Source organism: Terrapene carolina, unplaced genomic scaffold (genome assembly GCF_002925995.2).
Source record: "Terrapene carolina triunguis isolate 2854851 unplaced genomic scaffold, T_m_triunguis-2.0 Scaffold96, whole genome shotgun sequence".
NCBI lineage: Eukaryota > Metazoa > Chordata > Testudines > Emydidae > Terrapene > Terrapene triunguis.
The window spans coordinates 70687208-70708689 of NW_020664447.1; the positions used below are offsets into that span (position 1 = coordinate 70687208).

At 44.3% G+C, this 21482-nt stretch overlaps 1 protein-coding gene across 1 annotated transcript in view; it reads left to right on the plus strand.

Annotated features, from left to right (window-relative positions):
- The first annotated feature begins 425 nt into the window (after positions 1-425).
- Positions 426-21482, plus strand: part of KCNK13 (potassium two pore domain channel subfamily K member 13) — a 136768-nt gene continuing 115711 nt past the window's right edge. Inside the window, exon 1 of the mRNA XM_026651504.1 lies at positions 426-762. Within this exon, the coding sequence (XP_026507289.1) occupies positions 426-762 (337 nt within the window). The remainder of the gene's footprint in view (positions 763-21482) is intronic.

Here is a 21482-nt window from a genome sequence, read left to right on the forward strand (position 1 = left end):
CGAAACTTGACGAGCAGAGCAGACCAGGCTGTGTCGGGCGCCCCCGAGATCAGGTGGTTTGCCCGAGGACGGAAAGTCACTTTCTGAGCCAGCAGACCCAAGTGGGCGTCTTGAGAAATGGCCCGGAGCGCCCGAGGATGAGCCGCAGCTCCGAGAGCCGTCTGAAGGGAGGGAAAGTGGCGATAAAGGTTCACGAAGCGCTGCACGCCTCTGTCATCCAAGTGCCCTGGAGAGGCCGGCCGGATCCGCCGGCAGAGATGCGGGGTGGCCATGGATCGCGCTGCTCACGGCCCCTGGCAGCCCTGGCGCCGGGAGTATAACCCAGGACGCCGCTACGCTTGTCGGAGTTTGGGGGAGCTGCAGTCGGGTGCAAACGTAGTGCCGGGCTCCAGCAGCCCCCTCGGCCTGGTCCCCCGGGGCGGAGAATGGCGTGGCGCGGCTGCTGCTGCTCCAGCTTGGGTCACCTGAATGAGGATAACGCCCGCTTCCTGCTGCTGGCCGCGCTCATCATCCTGTACATGCTGTGCGGGGCCGCCGTGTTCTCGGCCATCGAGCTGCCCACCGAGAGGGAAGCCAAGGAGAAGTGGGAGGAGAGGTTCGTGAACTTCAGCCAGAGGCACAACCTGAGCCGGGCAGAGCTGCAAGACTTCCTCCGGGAGTACCAAGAGGCCAGTGTGGCCGGGATCCGGGTCGATGACATCCGACCCCGATGGGATTTTACCGGGGCCTTTTATTTTGTGGGGACTGTGGTTTCAACAATAGGTAAGTCTAAGTGGCAAGAATGTCCCTGGCGATCACAATGAATCCCTACTAGTGTGACCCATGACACTGGAGGAGGGGGGGATAACTAATGTAGGCATCAGGGGGTGATTCAGTCCCCAGGAGCAGCAAAAAGGATGCTATCATCTGCCACTACCTTATTCCCCTGAAAAGTCTGCTTTATTCCACCCCTGCAAGATTACACAGCAAACTGGAGGAAAGGGGGACCCCAGTCATACACAATGAAACCCTAATTATGCAATTTCCTTGTTGAGGAGACGTGAGAAAATGTCCCCAAACATATTGAGTACAAGTCCCCTCTTCCTTTTTTTAAATCCCCTTAAGCACCCCAATTGCCTGGTGTGGTGGTTTAAAACCTGTTTCACTGTAGTACAGAACAAATGATCACACCTTTCTCCTCATTCATTCTCTTTTTCTGTTAGAGGGACACCGTCAAGTGAAAAATCACATTTGTAAAACAAAAAGCAAATGTCCCTATGTGTATTGACATTAGGCACCTCACATCTTTGAATGGGAAGCAGGCTTTACAATCTCATTGACTTTTCATCATTCATGCTGACTTGTTTTTTGGCATTTTACTCAACTGGGGCAGTGAAAGTAGTCAACTTAGTTTCATTTGAGGTCACCAATTCTGCAATGACAAACCCTGTAGAGGAACATTTACATCTAAACCAAAAACTTTGTCTTCACTGATGTTTCTTGATGTTTAGGTTTTGTAAATCTTGTTATAACAAAACCTAAAAAAACAAACAAACCTCAATTTAAGGCCAGGAGGGACCATTGTGATCATCTAGTCTTACGTCCTGTATAACATATCCCATATAACACATTTTACAGTACCCCATTAACTGTAGAATATAGTATGTGCATTTGGCTTTACAAATGTTGACTCTTAAATCATGCAAATCCTTTGCTTTCTGTAGGACAATCACCAAGTCAGTGTGTTCTGTACATCTTGTTTTGTCCCTAGATTTTTCAGGGTTGGAGAAGCAGAAGAAAAGCCTGTAGGGGGATATGACTACTGAACAGAAAGCACAGGGGGGCTGATGATGTTGGACTTAGAGGGACAGCAAGTTTACATATAACACATGAAGGCAAGCAACTGAATATTGACAAAATGTACAAGTGCTTGTATACAAATGATAGAAGTTTAAATACTAACATGGGTGAACTAGAGTGTCTGGCATTAAATGAGGATATTTATATAACAGGCATTGCGGAAACTTGGTAGAATGAGGATAATCAATGCGACATGGTAACACCGGTAGGATGACCAGATGTCCCAATTTTATAGGGACAATCCCGATATTTGGGGCTTTCTTATATATTACCCCTTCCCCCCCATCATTTTTCACACTTGCTATCTGGTCACTCTAACACCAGGATACAATATATTTAGGAATGACAGAGTAGGTTGTGCTGTGGCATTCTGTGTGAAAGAAAACAAAATACAGTAAAAATCTTAAATGAATCAAACTATACCATAGAAGCTCTAGGGATAGAATAATGCTTGAATAATAAGAGTATAGCAGTAAGAATATACTATCGACCACCTGACCAGGGTGGTGACAGTGAAATGCCCAGGGAAATTAGAGAGGCTGCAAAAGCAAAAAACACAATGGGGGATTTCAACTATCTCCATATTGACTGGGTACATGTCACCTCAGGACAGTAGGCAGAGGTAAAATTTCTTGTCACCGTTAATGATTGCATCTTGGAGTAGCTTGTCCTGGAATCCACAAGGGGAGAGGCAATTCTTGATTTAGTCCTAAGTGAAGCACCGTATCTGGTCCAAGAGGTGAATATAGCTGAACCACTCATTAACAGGAACCATAATGTAAGTAAATTTAACATCTTTGTAGGGGGGAAAATGCCAAAGAAACTCACCACAGTAGCATTTAACTTAAAAAAGGGGACACCATAAAAATGTGGAAGCTCGTTAAACAGAAGTTAAAAGGAACAGTTACAAGAGTGAAATGCCTGCATACGCAATGGAGATTATTTAAAAACACCATAATAGAGGTTCAAACTAAGTGTATATTGCCAAAGGGGAAAAAAAACAGTAAGAAGACCAAAATATGCCACTATGGCTAAACAACGGAGTAAAAGAGGCTGTTAGAGGCAAAAAGGCATCCTTTAAAAATTAGAAGTCAGATTCTAGTGAGAAAAATAAAAAGGAGCATAAACTCTGGCAAGTCAATTGTAAAAGTATGATAAGGCAGGTCAGGAAAGAATTTGAAGAACTACTACCTTTATGCTGTCTGGACTCTGAGGGGCAAAGATCCCTAAACATAAGCAAGAGATCCTCATGCAGCTTGGCATGGGTCAGCCCTAAGGGACATAGAGAGCTGCTTATTATAGAAGTTTATATTACCTTTTTAAATCTCAGACTGTAACTTATTTGTGTGTGTATGTTTCCTGTTTTAACTTTGTAAATAACTCCCTTTTTCCCTAGTTAATAAACCTTTAGTTAATTTATTACAAACCTCCCCCCCACAAAAATTAACAACAATTTTTTTTTAACTACATCAAAAGCTGGAAGCCTGCCAATCAGTGAGTGGGGCCACTGGACAATCAAGGTGCTAAAGGAGCACTCAAGGAAGACAAGGCCATTGTGGAGAAAACTAAATTAATTTCTTGCACCAGGCTTCACTGCAGAGGATGTGGGGGAGATCCCCACACCCAAATCATTCCTTTTAGGTGACAAATCTGAGGAGCTGTCCCAGAGTAAGGCAGCAATAGAGGAGGTTTTTGGAATAAATTGAAAAATTAAACATGAATAAGTCACCAGGATCAGATGGTATTCACCCAAGCGTTCTGAAGGAACTCAGATATGAAATTGCAGAACCACTAACTGTGGTATGTAACTTATCACTTATATCAGCCTCTGTACTAGATTACTGGAGGATAGCTAATGTAACTCCTATTTTTAAAAAAGGCTCCAGAGGCAATCCTGGCAATTACAGACAAGTAAACCTAACTTCAGTACCAGGCAAATTGATTGAAACTAGTAAAGAATGGAATTATCAGACATATAGATAAACAATGTACAGTAACTCCTCACTTAAAGTTGTCCCAGTTAATGTTGTTTCATTGTTACATTGCTGATCAATTAGGGAACATACTCATTTAAAGTTCTGTAATGCTCCCTTCTAACGTGGTTTGGTAGCCGTCTGCTTTATCTACTGCTTGCAGGAAGAGCAGCCCCTTGCAGCTAGCTGGTGGGGGCTTGGAACCAGGGTGGACCGGCAGCCCCCATATCAGCTCCCCTTAAGTTTCCTGTGCAGCAGCAGCTGCCTGCAGTTCAGCTGTGTCCCTCCCCCTACTGCCATGTGCTGCTCCTGCCCTCTGCCTTGGAGCTGCTCCCCGAGACTCCTGCTTGCTGTGCGGGGGGGAGGGAAGGAAGAGGGGGGCTAATGTCAGGGTGTCCCCCTCCCCCCTGCTCCTGCACCCTGCTTACCCCATCTTCCATAGAGCAGGGGGGACACACCAGGGCTCAGGATGGAGGGAGCTTGCAGCAGCTGCGGCAAGCTGATCTAATTAACAAGGCAGTGTACTTAAAGGGGAATGCGCATATCTCCCTCCATTCCTGCTGCCTTGTAAAGTGAGAGAGTTAACCTTTGAGGGCTTAGCCAATTGCTAGTTCATCATTTAGCAGTAAGGGAAATATCCCACCCTCTGACTCCTCCACCTCAACCAAGCTTCACAATCATCATCACTGTGTACCAGTATTAAATTGTTTGTTTAAAACTTATACTGTGTGTGTGTATATATATATATATATATATATATATATATATATATAGTCTTTTGTCTGGTGAAAAAAATTTCCCTGGAACCTAACCCCCTCATTTACATTAATTCTTATGGGGAAATTGGATTTGCTTAACATCATTTTGCTTAAAGTTGCATTTTTCAGGAACATAACTACTACGTTAAGTGAGGAAACGTTAAATTGGGAAAGTCAATATGGCTTTTGTAAAGGGAAATCATGCCTCACCAATCTCCAGGAATTCTTTGAGGGAGTCAACAAGCATGTGGACAAGGGTGATCCAGTGGATATAATGTACTTGGTCTTTCGGAAAGCCTTTGACAAGGTCCCTCACCAAAGGCTGTTAAGCAAAGTGAGCAGTCATGGGATAAGAAGGAAGATCCACGCATGGATCAGTAACTGATTAAAAGATAGGAAACAAATAGTAGGAATAAATGGTCAGTTTTCACAATGGAGAGAGGTAAATAGCGAGGTCCCTCAAGGATCTGTACTGAGGTTTGTGCTGTTCAACGTATTTATAAATGATCTGGAAAAGGGGGTGAACAGTGAGGTGGCAAAATTTGCAGACAGTACAAAATTACTCAAGATAGTTAAGTCCAAAGCTGACTGCAAAGAGTTTCAAAGGGATATCACAAAAGTAGGAGAGTGGGCAACAAAATGGCAGATGAAATCATGTTGATAAGTGCAAAGTAATGCACACTGGAAAACATCATCCCAACTATACATACAAAGTGATGGAGTCTAAATTAGCTGTTACCACTCAAGAAAGAGATCTTAGAGTCAACCTGGATAGTTCTCTGAAAACATCTGCTCAATGTGCAGAAGCAGTCAAAAAAGCGAACAGAATGTTGGGAATCATTAAGAAAGGGATAGATCAGTGTTTCCCAAACTTGGGACGCCGCTTGTGTAGGAAAAGCCCCTGGCGGGCCGGGCCGGTTTGTTTACCTGCCCCGTCCGCAGGTCCGGCCGATCGCGGCTCCCACTGGCCGCGATTCGCTGCTCCCGGCCAATGGGAGCTGCTGGAAGCGGCGGCCAGTACATCTCTCGGCCCGCGCCACTTCCAGCAGCTCCCATTGGCCGGGAGCAGCGAACCGCGGCCAGTGGGAGCCGCGATCGGCCGGACCTGCGGACGGGGCAGGTAAACAAACCGGCCCGGCCCGCCAGGGGCTTTCCCTACACAAGTGGCGTCCCAAGTTTGGGAAACACTGGGATAGATAATAAAACAGAAGATATCATAATGCTGCTATATAAATTTATGGTACTGCCACACCTTGAATACTGCGTGCAGTTCTGGTCACCCCATCTCAAAAAAGATATATTAGAATTGGAAAAGGTGCAGAGAAGGGCAAGAAAAATGTTTAGGGTATGGAACAGTTTCCATATGAGGAGAGATTAGAAAGAATGGGACTGTTCAGATTAGAAGAGAGATGACTGAGGGGGGATATGATAGAGGTCTTTAAAATCATGAATGATATGGAAAAGTGAATAGGGAGGTGTTATTTACTCCTTCACATAACACAAGATCTAAGGGTCACCAGATGAAATTAATAGGCAGCAGGTTTAAAACAAAAGGAAGTACTTCTTCACACAGTGCACAGTCAACCTGTGGAACTCATTGCCATGGGATGTTGTGAAAGTCAAAAGTATAACTGGGTTCAAAACGGAATTAGATAAGTTCATGGAGGATAGGTCCATTAAGGACTATTAGGCAAGATGGTCTGGGCCCCAACCCCATGTTCTAGATGTCCCTAAAGCACCAACTGCTAGAAGCATCTGGCACTGACCACTTTCAGATACAGGTTACTGGGCATGATGGACCATTAGTCTGACCCAGTATGACCATTCTCATGTTTTCAAGTGCTGAAAAGAAGTCCCGAAGGGTTTAGGGGTGCCAGGAAGAAGGCTTGTTTGGGATTGCTGCAGACAGCCAAAAGTTCTAGAGAAATTGAGCTTGCTTTAGTGAGATAAGAAATGCAACAAATGAACACTGTCTTGTGTTCATTTAACTTGTGAAAAATGGGAACACAAAATTTTTCTAACGGTCTCCAGATGAAATTGGTTTCACTTTGTTTCCAGTATGATCCATTTATTGAGGAGTGATTATTTAATTACATACAGGAATTCTTCGTGGAATTCTTCTTTAATACTTTCCCCATATACAGCAGCTTTGAGCTGTCCTGCTATGTGATGAATGCTTGAGACCTTCAAGGGGTTGTGCTAAGCCTTTTCTAAGGTTAGTTGAGTCTCGTAATTAACTCTTAAGATAAACTTTGGGTAAGATGGACATCATATTTATTTTTGTTCCCTGTTATTTTATAGCATGTAGATTCGGGTGTTTCATGTTCTTTGAATTTGAATCAATGGGATTTAAGAACATACTTAAAGTTAAACATATGCTTAAGTGCTTTGCGGAATTGAGTCCTTATAGCAGAATACAATACTGTGATACCTGTTTGTAAAAGTTGTTATGGCTTTTGTTTTTCAGTTTTCTCAATCCTTTCATGTTACCATTTCTTGTATGGGAGAAACCTGGCAACTTGAAATGAACCCTTTCTTGCTATCCATTCATCTTCCTTAGCAATGCTTGTCTCTGTTGTGGCTACCTTCTTCACTCCTTTTCCTAATTAGCTGGACTGCTTTCCAAATTCCCATAAAATTTGATCTCTTCAATAGAAACATGGACCAGCTGTTTCTGCTTGCAAGTGGTTTTTCAGGAATAGGCTTCTTTATGACATATTCCTATTACCAGCACCTCCTCATGCAGTATTATGTACCCATGTAGGAAGCTATTGAGTTAGCAGGAAAACAGCCCTAATAAAATGTGGATTTATTTCTCCTGTGAACTTACAATTTGGTATATTGTTCTTATTCTTTTCTGTGCTGGTCCTACCAAACTTCCTTTGCTATAGTACTAGGGCAACATCAAGTAAATGAATTTTCCCCCCTAAATGAAGCAAACCCAAACACTTCACTATAAGACTTATGCATTGCTGAAATAGTGCTACCCATGGAGTCAGCTGCCTCAAGGTATCATGTCTGAAAAGATACACTGCCAGGTATTTTTGGCTTTGAGAGACAGGAGGAAAAGTCTCACAATACTTAGAAAAGTTTTAATAGGAAACAATGCAGAAAGTCTTTTTAATGAAAACATTCAGCTACTGTGTCCATAACCCAGGAATGAAAACTAGAAAGTGAAACTGACCAGCCTCGTTCCACTGCCCAAGCCTATCAAGACAGGCCACAATGGGTCAAAATAAATTAATTTATTATTTTTTCAGTTTAATCATTTAGAGCCAGATCCTGAAAAGTACTGAGCATTCTCAGTTACCACTGAAGTAAATGGAAGATCAAGTCTCTCAGCAACTCATAGGATTTGGGCTCTTGTGATGCGGTTAGCAACTATTAGGGCCCCATCCACTGCCATCTGAAACCAATAGAGGGACTCGTATTGATTCAATGTGCACTAGATCAAGCCCTTATTTTTTAACCGTATGTTGTTTTTATCTAGACAGTGTCTCCTTATCTTATGTAAATATGGTCTCTCTCTCTGACTAACGTTGCCTGACAGAGTCAAAGGGACATGTTTTCTTTATTTCTGTTAATTTAAAATGTGCCCATCAGAGCCAATGTCATGATCTTGCTGAAGAGAAGGAAGCAACGCATCAAGCTGGCATAACTGAGAGCTAGCCTCCCATGTCTGTGTGCACTATGTATGATGGCGACAGGGGGAAGACTTGTGTAATTTTATTCAGAAAAGCCAGGGATCCTTTCCTGAGAAATTATTGAAATTCTGCATCATTCCTGTATGCAAGCAGCTGTAGTACACTGTGTTGTGGAGGATGTGAAACCCAAATAGAGGAGTGGAAAAGAGATTTGGCAACAACATGCATGATCCAAAGCTCTTGTGAGTAATGTTTCCTTCTCTGGAGGGTGTGTTGCATAATCAAATGAGAGAGCCACTGGCAATCACATCAGCCTGTGGCACAGGAGGGAGTGCAAGGAGCCAAAGCACCTATATAAGGCAGCCAGAGGGTGCCACTGACAAGGAAACATTATTGTTCACTAAGGGAGAAATCTGTATCAAGCAAAATAGAGATGGAAAATAGCTATATGGAATGATACTGCAACAGGTTCTATCCAAGAAACAAGGAAGAAGTGCTGATTAATGCCAGAGAAAGGGCCCATTTCCTCTCTCACTCATGCCCAGGTAAAATCAGCAATAATTATTGAATGGAGTTACACCAGTGCAAAACCTACATAAGCGAGGGGAGATTCATGCCCAGAAAGACAGCTGCCCTTTGCAGCAGAACTAAGCAGAGGGCTTGGGGGAGCTGTTCCCAGAACAAGGGGTTGGTCTTAGAGGGATGTTCCTTGGGCAGAATTAAGACTCACTGGCAGGGAGGCCTGGGTGAGTGGAACACTGCTGGGAGTTCTCTCATGGGAGACCTGTCTTGGGGCCCCTGGAGAAGAGTTGCAGGAAAGAAGCGAATCTGGGAGCTCTCAGATAGATGGTCTGGAGAGTGGAGCCCTGGAACAAGGTCAGAAGGAGTCGGGGAACAGACTGGAGATGGACTCTCGAGAGGGTGAACGGGAAATGTTGTCCTGGGAGGGGGCATGGAAAACTGCTGGGAACCCAATGTACTTCGGGGATTTCAGGAGATTGGTATTATCACAAGGATTCTGTGGACATGTACAAGAATAAATTATGCCTTGAGGTGGGCTTTCGAATTGGACACTGTGAGAGACTAGGGCCCAGATTCATAAAGGGACTCAGTGTCACAATGCTGCATATCAAGGCGCTTAATTTTTAGGTGCCTAGAAAATCACAGGAACATCACTGTGATCCACAAAGCTGTTAGGCATCTAGGCTCCCTACACAATAAATGGGGAGAGATAGTTGCCTTAGAACAGTGGTAGGCAACCTATGGCATGCGTGCCAAAGGTGGCACGCGAGCTGATTTTCAGTGGCACTCACACTGCCCGGGTCCTGGCCACTGGTCCGGGGGGCTCTGCATTTTAATTTAATTTTAAATGAAGCTTCTTAAACATTTTAAAAACCTTATTTACTTTACATACAACAATAGTTTAGTTATATATTATAGACTTATAGAAAGAGACCTTCTCAAAACGTTAAAATGTATTACTGGCACGCAAAACCTTAAATTAGAGTGAATAAATGAAGACTTGGCACACCACTTCTGAAAGGTTGCCGACCCCTGCCTTAGAATGTGATCCACAAAAGCCAGCATGCTAGGCAGGGAGCTGCCTAAGCAGGCCAATGGGAGCTGCTGACAAGAAGGGTGTGTGCTAAGCCTTGCCTCTCTCTCGGAGACAGACACGAAGTCAGGATGCAGATAGATGCCTAGCTCTGTTTAGTGATCCACGAACAGGAACCAGCCACCTGGAGTCAGGCAGCTTAAGAACCTAAGGGGTTTCTTGGATAATGACTTAGGTGTTGCCTTGCTTCACACAAAACAGCCGGAGGAGGTGGAGGTGGTGGTGATGGTGCCCACCTTATAACTGTTAGCCCAGTGGCTGAAGGGCTCGCCTGAGAGGTCGGAGACTCAGGGCTGGTCCACACTAACCCCCCACTTCGAACTAAGATACGCAACTTCAGCTACGTTATTCACGTAGCTGAAGTCGAACTATCTTAGTTCGAACTTACCGCGGGTCCACACGCGGCAGGCAGGCTCCCCCGTCGACTCCGCGTACTCCTCTCGTGGAGCAGGAGTACCGGCGTCGACGGCGAGCACTTCCGGGATCGATTTATCGCGTCTAGACAAGACGCGATAAATCGAGCCCAGAAGATCGATTGATTACCGCGGGACCCGAAGGTAAGTATAGACGTACCCTCAGGTTCAAATTCTTTCTCCCTCTCTGGCAAAAAGCGGGTAATTGAACATGGATCTCCCATATCCCAAATAAGTGCTCTACCCACTGGGCTAAAAGGTATGAAATGGGTAGCACCACCGTCTCCTACTGTAGTGGCCAGTTTTTCAATCTGGTATGTGGCCTCTGAGCATGTCTACTGGATCAGGCCCCGCCCGTGAGATAGGAGCTTCATCAGAAGACAGGCGTCTAGATGCCCAGAGGGAATCAGCAGTGTGCATGTTCAAAGGCAGAAGTTATAGGCATTTAGGGAATTTTTACCCTGAAAATTTAGGCTCTCTCGGAGTTTAGGTTGACTACAGGATTGGGTGGGAATTTTGTGGATCACAGTGAAGCCTAAAACTGGGCCTTAGGCACCTAAACCCAAAACATAGGCACTGGAGTCTGAGATTTAGGTGCCTAAGTACCTTTGTGGACCCTACCTGATGTTCCTTTCATGGACAAAAGAAAGGGGAAACTGAGGCAAGTACACTTGTTGTACCATGGCCTGCTGCAGGAGAGCACTCTGAGGAGGGGCTGCCTTATGATAATCATCCACTGGACTCCAATTTACCATGAAGGCAAAGAACTCAACAGGACAATGGATTTACCTCACTGGAGCTGGTGGTTTCTCATTCATTGCTTTGTTTAGTTACTAGATTTTTTCTAATGTTAGGTCCTCTGTGTTCTTTCTCAGTCATTCATAGAATCATAGAATGTTAGGGTTGGAAGAGATCTCAGGAGGTCATCTAGTCCAATCCCTTGCTCCAAGCAGGACCAACACCAACTAAATCATCCCAGCCAGGGCTTTGTCAAACCGGGCCTTAAAAACCTCTAAGGATGGAGATTCCACCACCTCCCTAGGTAACCCATTCCAGTGCTTCATCACGCTCCTAGTGAAATAGTGTTTCCTAATATCCAACCTAGACCTCCCCCACTGCAACTTGAGACCATTGCTTCTTGTTCTGTCAAGAAAGATGCGCCTCTACACAGCAGAGCAGGATACTGGTTAGAGCAGTACACTGGGAGTCTGACTCCTGGCATCTGTTCCCAGTTCTGTCACTGACTCTAAGTTTAGCCAAGTCACTTAATCTATCTCAGTCTCAGTTCATCCATCTCTGTAGTATTTTCCTGTCCCATGGGATAGTAAGCTCATTTAGTGAGTGTAATGTGCTTTGAGGTCCTGGTCTCCTATAAAAGTGCTTATTATTCTCATAGTGCAATCCCAGCTCCTTTGTGCAGCCCATAGTGAGAAAGTGCCTTTTGTTGACATCCCATACTAGACAATAGAGGCCCAAAAGAACATATCAAGGCTATCACCTTTGGCTTATAACGGATATTTTTCTGTAGCTTAAGTGTCAGATATATAGCTTTTAGCTTCAAGGAGTTCTAGTGGAGGTGGATTCCTCACAGTTTCTGTGATGTCTCCTAGTTTATGTTGGTCTGAACAGGAGGAGTGCTGAGGTTGTTCCCTGCCCAGAGATCCCCTATGTGTCCTCATGAGCCATTACCTTAGAATCAGAGAAATGTAGGTCTGGAAGAGACCTTAAGAAGTCATCAAGTCCAGCCCTCTACTCTGAGGCAGGACCAAATAAACCTAGACCATCCCTGACAGCTGTTTGTCCAGACTGTTCTTAAAAACCTCCAATGACAGGGATTCCATTACGTCAATTGGATGCCTAATCCAGAGCTTAACTACTCTTATAGTTAGAAAGTTTTTTCCTAATATCTAACCTAAATTTCCCTTGCTGCAGATTAAGCCCATTATTTCTTGTCCTGCCTTCAGTGGACACAGAGAACAATTGATCACCATCCTCTTTGTAACAGCCCTTAACATATTTGAAAAATGTTATAAAGCCTCCCCTCAGTCTTCTTTTCTCAAGACTAAACACACCCAGTTTTTTTAACTTTTCCTCATAGGTCAGGTTTTCTAAACATTTTATCATTTTTGTTGCTCTCCTCTGGACTCTCTCCAATTTATTCACAGCTTTGCTAAAGTGTGGCATCCAGAATTGGAGACGGTACCCCAGCTGAGGCATCACCAGTGCCAAGTAGAGTATCTTACATACAACACTCCTGTTAAAACACTCCAGAATGATTAGCCTTTTTTTGCCCCTGCATCACACTGTTGACTCATATTCAATTTGTGATTCACTATGACCCCTGATCTTTTTCAGCAGTACTACCACCTAGCCAGTTATTGCCGATTTTATAGTTATGCATTTGATTTTTTCTTCCTAAGTGTATACTTTGCACTTTTCTTTATTGAAATTCACCTTATTTCAGACCAATTCTCCAATTTGTCAAGATTATTTGGAATTCTAATCCTGTCCTCCAAAGTACTAGCAACCCCTCCAAGTTTGCTGTCATCTGCAAATTTTATAAGCATACTGTCCACTCCATTATTCAAATAATTCATGAATATATTGAATAGTACCGGACCCGGGACTGACCCCTGTGGTACCCTACTAGATATTTCCTCCCAGTTTAACAGTGAACATTGAAAACTATTCCTTGAGTATGGTCTCTCAACCAGGTGTGCACCCACCTTGTAGTAATTTCATCTAGACAACATTTCTCTAGTTTGAAAATGTCATATATCAAAAGTCTTACTAAAATTGAGATATATCACGTCTACTGCTTCCTACCTGTCCACTAAGCTAGTAACCCTGCTGAAGAAGGAAATTCAGTTGATTTGGCAAGATTTGCTCTTGACTAATCCATGCTAGCTATTCCTTATAACCCTGGTACCCTCTAGGTGCTTACAGATTGATTGCTTAATAGTTTGTTCTAGTATCTTTCCAGGTTTCGAAGTTAGGCTGACTTGTCTATAATTCCCCAGGCAGCCATTCCTTTTATTTGTTTTGAATCTCCCATACAATGCACTCTGTGATTTGTCTGACCTATTCTACTTGTTCAGGATATTGAATGTACTGTGCATAGTACCTGTCCCTTGGCACACTTTTCAAATGATTAATTTTTGCAATGGCTGCAAATTACTGGAGGTGTTCAGAGATATCACTTTTTCTGCAGAAAATAGAAGAATCCTGACAGATAGAAATAGCAGAGAAGAGACATCAGAAACATGGTAGGAGTAATTAACATTGCATGCATCAGGCACTATAGTCAGTTGAGAAACAATGGGTATTCATATGTGAAAAGAGTGGAGTCTAAGAAATGTCTTTGGGTAAGTGAACAATATTGATTAAGGAGCTGAAATTTACAATGAAACATTCTGCTGGGAGAACCTTTCACGGACATAAGAACCAAGAAAGCCCAAAACTATTACACTGATAATTTCAGATACTAGAAGCCTACTTACTGATAGACATGAACATGATGGCCTTAATGTAGTTAGTAGAGCAGTACAGCTTGTTCAAGAAATGCAGCAATTACATTTATAGAACCACAAAGAGGATGTTAATTAAGAAAACACCTTCTTCAGCAGATGTCTTAAAGAACCCCCTCCCCCAAATAAGAGAAAGTAATGGCAAGGCCTGCACAGTGCCAATAAGGGAAAGTAGATGTTAAACAAAGAGGCTGGAATTAGAGGTAGGGAAAGTCAAGGAGGGTGGCATGATGTGCAAAAAAATTGGCAGAGTGAAAAAGAAGAAAACATCCTCTTTCTGCTCTCTTTCGAGCACGGTTAGAATTAAAGATCACAAAGTACTTGCTGGTGTGTCAGTAAAGCACAGTGTCCTGCTCATGTCTTTTATTAATTATGTTTTTTAAAAGTGAATTTAATGCTGCTGAACTAACAGCCCTGGAGACTTAAGTTCTGTATTTGCAGAGCACAGACAGTGGAATGGTTTCCTACCAGTGTGCCTTAGCCCTATTTTGGGGGGGACTGCTTCTAGGGCTGAAGGTAATTCACTTTCCACAGCCATACTTGGCCTCTCTGCTGAGACTGCCAACAAATGTACCAATTGGGATGTGGACATTTGTCTAGCAACTGGACTGACATCACCAGTTTATTTCCCAGAGGCCACTAAATAGCCATCAACATGATTACCTCTCAACCACTACCAGCCTGGACCAGAGTTGAAGCAAAGAAGGTCTGTAACCCAATACCAATCCCCTGAGCAACCCTCCACCCCTTTTCTCTCTCTTAGGCCATGTCTACACTTACTGGTAGATCGGCACTGCTGCGATCGATGCAGCGGTGTTGATTTAGTGGATCTGGTGAGTACCCGCTAAATCGATCGCAGAGCGCTCACTGGTCGACTCCAGTACTCCACCTCCCCAAGAAGAGTAAGGGAAGTCGGTGGGAGAGGATCTCCCGTTGACCCAGCACAGTGTAGACACCATGGTAAGTCAACCTAAGCTACGTCAATCGACTTCAGTTACGTTATTCACATAACTGAAGTAGCGTAACTTAGGTCGACTTGCCCCGGTAGTGTAGACTGTCACTTTTACGAAGAGATCAGAAGCCACTTTAAAGTGCCATTTTCTGCCTTGTTCCATGTATGATCTCCTCTTTTGTCATCACTGCTGGTACTGCCATGGCCTCGGCTTGACTTTCTCCTACCTGTGCTTCATCCTCATACCTGCTTGTGTCTACAGCAAAAGCAAAGTATATGCTGGCTTCATCCTTACTGTGACATTTTGTTTCTGACAGCCCCAGGGCTATCACGTGCCTCCTTGCTTGGAGGCTCCAATTTCAGCGTGCCCCAAGGCAGTAAGGATTACGTCTGTGAGGCAAACGGCAGACAGCTCCCAAACTTTGAGGGGCTTATTTGCTTGAGCTGCCTGTCAGAGAGTTCACTGCATTCTTTTGCTGAAATGCTTTTATGTCATAGGGCAGATTTGCATAAATCAAAGCTGCACTGTGACAAACGTAGAGAGGAACAAATGATCTGTCATAAAACTGCAGTGGCAACAGGGCTGTGTTAGAAACAGAACAAGGCAAGAATGTTCAAGCGAAGCCACACATAATATAATGTAAGTACGAAATGAGTTAATGCAAGAGGACCTTTCCAGTTTCATCTATGATAAAGATCCCCACAGCATGGGAATGGGGGGCATAGGCACAGGGAGGGTTCCAGTTTCATCTATGATAAAGATCCCACACAGCATGGGAATGGGGGGCATAGGCACAGGGAGGGGCTGAGGGAGTAAAAGTTACCTCGATGGGATGAGCCACCTGCCTTGTTTGCAAAAATAGGGTCGGGGCACAAGGGCTTCCACCCTTAGGAGGAAGTGTTCAGACAAGAAAAATGAAGAAATCCTGAGCTGGTTGTGATTTACAGTTAGGGGAAACAACAGGTGCATTCACACATCAGGAAATTGACACCTTCAGGGCAGACTAGTCCAGGATGCTGAATACACCTTGGCTTGTCTTTTAAAAGGCCTCTAATTTTGGGCTAGGGACAATTTTTAGTTGTGCCAAGACAGGTAAAAATAAAGGCCATTCACTGTACAGGTGAAGAGACCATTAGGTAAATCTGCCGATCTGGTTTAGGGCTGCTGGTGAGATATGCACCGGCAAAGAAGCATGTCCATTGTGACCTGTGCTTGTAGCATTCTGGGCTATGACCCAGCCAGTCTGTTCCTGACACCCTTCTCTACGAGACTGGGACTATCACCTTGGTGATATGTCCATCTATCCACTATAACCATGGTATTGGCACTGCCTCACACTGAAGCACAGCATAATATGATTTCACAATCACCACAGCCATATACTTTATTCTGTCTCCACACATAGGTGTCAAGGGCCTCATCTGGCCAGAAGTCAAATGTCATAGAACCGTAGGATTAGAAGGGACTGCAAGGGTCATCTAGTCAACCCCCCCTGCCAGGATGCAGGATGCGTCATGCCTCTTATCAGCTGTCACAACATAGCTTCCCCAACTGAATGATACTTCCCATACTGGCCATATACAAACAAGCCATGCTGCTTTAATTAAAAGGGGCATAATCACAATTTGCTTCGCAGGATTCAGCAGGAGAAATGATCAGGTATAAGCCAACCATAATATTGTACTAGGAAGCAAACAATAATCAATACTCTTCTTAGAAAAATAAAATCACAATGCAAAAGGTAAAAAAAACATATCTTACACCATTTTCCTCCCCTCCCCAAAATGTTGTCTCCCTCATATAAAAGCAAGACAAAGAGTGGCTTCTGCTTATACAGAGTCAAATGCTATGTTGGTAATTCAATTTCTAGATAATCCATGTCCATGGTAAATTCATTCTTTTTTTTTTTAACTCTTGAGTCCCTTTTATTCTCCAATGTGTCATTGAGAGAGGTGGCTGTTTATTCTAGCCACAGTCTCACATTTTTAATAAGCAGAAATGCAATTTATGTCTTTCTGAATTTGTTTCATGTCATTAAGTCATTGCACTGTCCATATTTATGTTACGATTATTTTCAGTCCCTGTTTTTTTCCAGAACTATCAATGAGTTTACTTAAAGTTTATAGACTCATAGACTCATAGACTTAAAGGTCAGAAGGGACCATTATGGTCATCTAGTCTGACCTCCCGCATTATGCAGGCCACAAAAGCTGACCCACCCACTTTCCCTTAACTCAGCTGTTGAAGTCTCCAGATCGTGATTTAAAGACTTCAAGTCGCAGAGAATCCTCCAGCTTGCGACCCCTGCCCAATGCTGCGGAGGAAGGCGAAAAACCTCCAGGGCCTCTGCCAATCTACCCTGGAGGAAAATTCCTTCCCGACCCCAAATATGGCGATCAGTAGAACCCCGAGCATACAGGCAAGATTCTGTAGCCAGACCCACATTTTACCAGTGATGGCACTTTATTACCTAATTGACTAAAATCACGTTATCTCATTAAACCATTCCCTCCATATTAAACCATTCCCTCCATAAACTTATCTAGCCTAATCTTGAAGCCAGAGAGGTCTTTCGCCCCCACCGTTTCCCTCGGAAGGCTGTTCCAAAATTTCACCCCTCTGACGGTTAGAAACCTTCGTCTAATTTCAAGCCTAAACTTCCCCACGGCCAGTTTATATCCATTCGTTCTCGTGTCCACATTAGTACTGAGCTGAAACAATTCCTCTCCCTCCCTGGTATTTATCCCTTTGATGTATTTAAAGAGAGCAATCATATCCCCCCTCAGCCTTCTTTTGGTTAGGCTAAACAAACCGAGCTCCTCGAGTCTCCTTTCATAGGAAAGGTTTTCCATTCCTCGGATCATCCTAGTGGCCCTTCTCTGTACCTGTTCCAGTTTGAATTCATCCTTTTTAAACATAGGAGACCAGAACTGCACACAGTACTCCAAATGAAGTCTCACCAGCGCCTTGTATAACGGAAGGAGCACCTCCTTGCCTCTACTAGAAATACCTCGCCTAATGCATCCCAAGATCGCATTAGCTTTTTTAACAGCCGCGTGACATTGCCGGCTCATAGTCATCCTGCGATCAACCAGGACTCCGAGGTCCTTCTCCTCCTCCGTCACTTCTAACTGATGCATCCCCAGCTTGTAACTAAAATTCTTGTTAGTCATCCCTAAATGCATCACCTTACACTTCTCATTATTAAATCTCATCCTATTATTATTACTCCAATTTACAAGGTCATCTAAGTCTCCCTGCAGAATATCCCGATCCTTCTCCGAATTAGCAATACCTCCCAACTTTGTGTCATCCGCAAACTTTATCAGCCCACTCCTACATTCGGTTCCGAGGTCAGTAATAAATAGATTAAATAAAATCGGACCCAAAACCGAACCTTGAGGAACCCCACTGGTGACCTCCCTCCAACCTGACAATTCCCCTTTCAGTACTACCCGCTGCAGTCTCCCCTTTAACCAGTTCTTTATCCACCTCTGGATTTTCATATCGATCCCCATCTTTTCTAGTTTAACCAATGATTCCTCATGCGGTACCGTATCAAACGCTTTACTAAAATCGAGGTATATTAGATCCACCGCATTCCCTTTATCTAGAAGGTCTGTTACTTTCTCAAAGAAGGAGATCAGGTTGGTTTGGCACGATCTACCTTTCGTAAACCCATGTTGTAATTTGTCCCAATTACCATTCAACTCAAGGCCCTTAACTACTTTCTCCTTCAAAATTTTTTCCAAGACCTTGCATACTACAGATGTTAAACTAACAGGCCTGTAATTACCCGGGTCACTTTTTTTCCCCTTCTTGAAAATAGGAACCACGTTAGCTATTTTCCAGTCCAACGGTACCACCCCCGAATTTACAGATTCATTAAAAATTATCGCTAAGGGGCTTGCAATTTCTTGCGCCACTTCCTTCAATATTCTAGGATGAAGATCATCCGGTCCGCCCGATTTGGTCCCGTTTAGCTGCTGAAGTTTAGCTTCCACCTCTAATACTGTAATGTCATTCCCACCTTCTTTATTCCCCTCTGTCCTGCTCCCTCTATTCCTAAGCCCTTCATTAGCCTTATTAAAGACCGATGCAAAATATTCATTTAGATATTGTGCCATGCCTAGATTATCCTTTATCTCCACTCCATCTACATTCTTCAGCGGTCCCACTTCCTCTTTCTTTGTTTTCTTCCTATTTATATGGCTATAAAACCTCTTACTATTTGATTTAATTCCCCTCGCAAGGTCCAACTCTACACGGCTTTTGGCCTTTCTCACTGCATCCCTACATGCTCGGACCTCAATAAGGTAGGTTTCCTTGCTGATCCCTCCCCTCTTCCATTCTTTGTATGCTTTCTGTTTTTTCTTAATTGCCCCTTTGAGACGCCCACTCATCCAGCTAGGTCTAAATCTCCTGCCCACTAATCGTTTTCCCTTTCTTGGTATACAGGCCTCGGACAGCTCATGCAACTTCAATTTGAAATAATTCCAGGCGTCATCTGCCTTTAGATCCCTAAGTATGTTATCCCAATGCACTTCCCTAAGTAGTTGCTTTAATGTATTAAAGTTGGCCTTTTTAAAATCGTAAACCTTAGTCAGAGTTTTATTTCTGTTAAACCTTCCATTTAGTTTAAACCGAATTAGCTCATGGTCACTCGAGCCAAGGTTGTCCCCTACAACCATTTCCTCAACGAGTTCCTCACTACTCACCAGCACCAAATCTAAAATTGCATCCCCCCTCGTCGGTTCAGTTACTACTTGATGAAGGAATTCATCTGCTAGCACGTCTAGGAACATCTGAGCCCTATTATTGTTACTAGCATTTGTTCCCCAATCTATATCTGGGAAGTTAAAGTCCCCCATGATTACACAGTTCTTATTAGTTTTTACTTCCCTAAAGACATTAAATAGTTCTCTGTCCTCATCCAGGCTAGATCCCGGTGGTCTATAGCACACCCCAAGCACTATCTCAGGGGAGGCTCTAGTAGTTCTATTACCCAGTGTAATTATTGCCCAGACAGACTCCGTCTTATCCATTCCATCACTTATTACTTCTTTGCATTTTACCTCATTATTGACATACAATGCCACTCCCCCACCTTTACCTTTTTTCCGGTCATTCCTAAACAGCACATACCCTTCCATACCTGTACTCCAGTCATGACTACCGTTCCACCACGTTTCGGTTATTCCCACGATATCAGGTTTCATTTCTCGGACCAGGAGCTCCAATTCCTCCATTTTGTTACCTAGGCTTCTCGCATTGGTGTATAAACATCTTACCGTATGCTGTCTATCCTTTCTCGCATTACTTATGCAATTTGGTACGGACCCCATACTGTCCATCCGCCCCCTCCTTCTTATGTCCAATCCCCTACCCCTATCTATATCTGTGCTTATCTCTTCACTCTCCTTTTCAGTGTTGGACTCAGGCGTGGAGATTAACTGGACATCTCCCAACCGTCTCCCCCAAATTTCTAGTTTAAAGCCCTTTTGATGAGATGAGCCAGCCTCCCTCCCAGAAGTCTATTTCCTTCCCTACTCAGGTGAAGTCCATCCCGCGAGAACAGCTGTCTGTCCCCGAAAGCCTCCCAGTGGCCATACATCCCAAAGCCCTCCTTATAACACCACTCCCTTAGCCAGCTATTTATCCTCACAATTCTGTCAGCCCTCTGCTGTCCTTCTCTAGGAACAGGCAGAATCCCACTGAAGATAATCTGAGCCTCAACTTCCTTCAGCGTCTTCCCCAGTCTGGCATAATCTCCCTTGATTCTCTCTAGCGAGAACCTAGCCGTGTCATTTGTTCCTACGTGGAGGATAATCAAGGGGTTCTTACCCGCTCCTTTTAGGATCCTTTTCAACCGCAGGTCCACATCCCGTATCTTAGCGCCCGGCAGACAGCACACCCTTCTGTTTTCTGGGTCTGCTCTGGTCACAGGCCTGTCTATCCTCCTCAGTAAGGAGTCTCCAATCACATAAACCTGCCTTTGCCTGGTGACAGTACGATCTACAAATCTATCCCCTGTTCCCTGCAGTCGTAACTCCTGTCTCTTTCTACGTTCTCCTATAGTGCCCCTAGTGCCATCCTGTGACCTCCCTGGGCCGAGTACTGGCGCTGTCTCCATCAACTCTTCCCCTCTCTCTATTGGACTAGTCGCTCTTCTTTTCTTCCTCTGCCTCCCACCATCAGTTACCACCAGCTGTGTCCCCTCCTCGTTACCCAAACACTCAAACCTGTTCCTGAGTTCTAATTCCCCCTCACTAGCCCTCCTTTTTCTTGGCCTGCTTCTCACGGTCACATGCTTCCACTGCTCTTGTTCTCCCCCAGACACTCCCCCCTCACAGACCATGGCCCCTGGTTCCACCTGCACCCCCGAGCATTCCCCTTCTGCCACACCCTGCTTCTGCTCCATTAACTGCTCGAATCCCCTTCTGAACTCTACCAGAGTATCTACCTGCATCTGCAGCCCTCTAATCTTTTCCTCTAGCAGGTCTATTAGGCGGCATTTCATACAGACATACCTTTGTTCAGGCACCCCTGCCAGAACCATGTACATACCGCAGCTGCCACATGCAATCATCTGCATTGTGTCCCCCGCTGCTTGGCTCATGGCTGCTATGGTCTCTGCCCACTGCTTCTGGGGAAACAGAGCACACCACACACCGAGCCCCCTGCCTCCCCTTCCACCTCCCCCTGTACACTCCCACTTAAACTCCCCTGTTAGCAGCCCTGGGTGCCGGCTCCTGGGTGC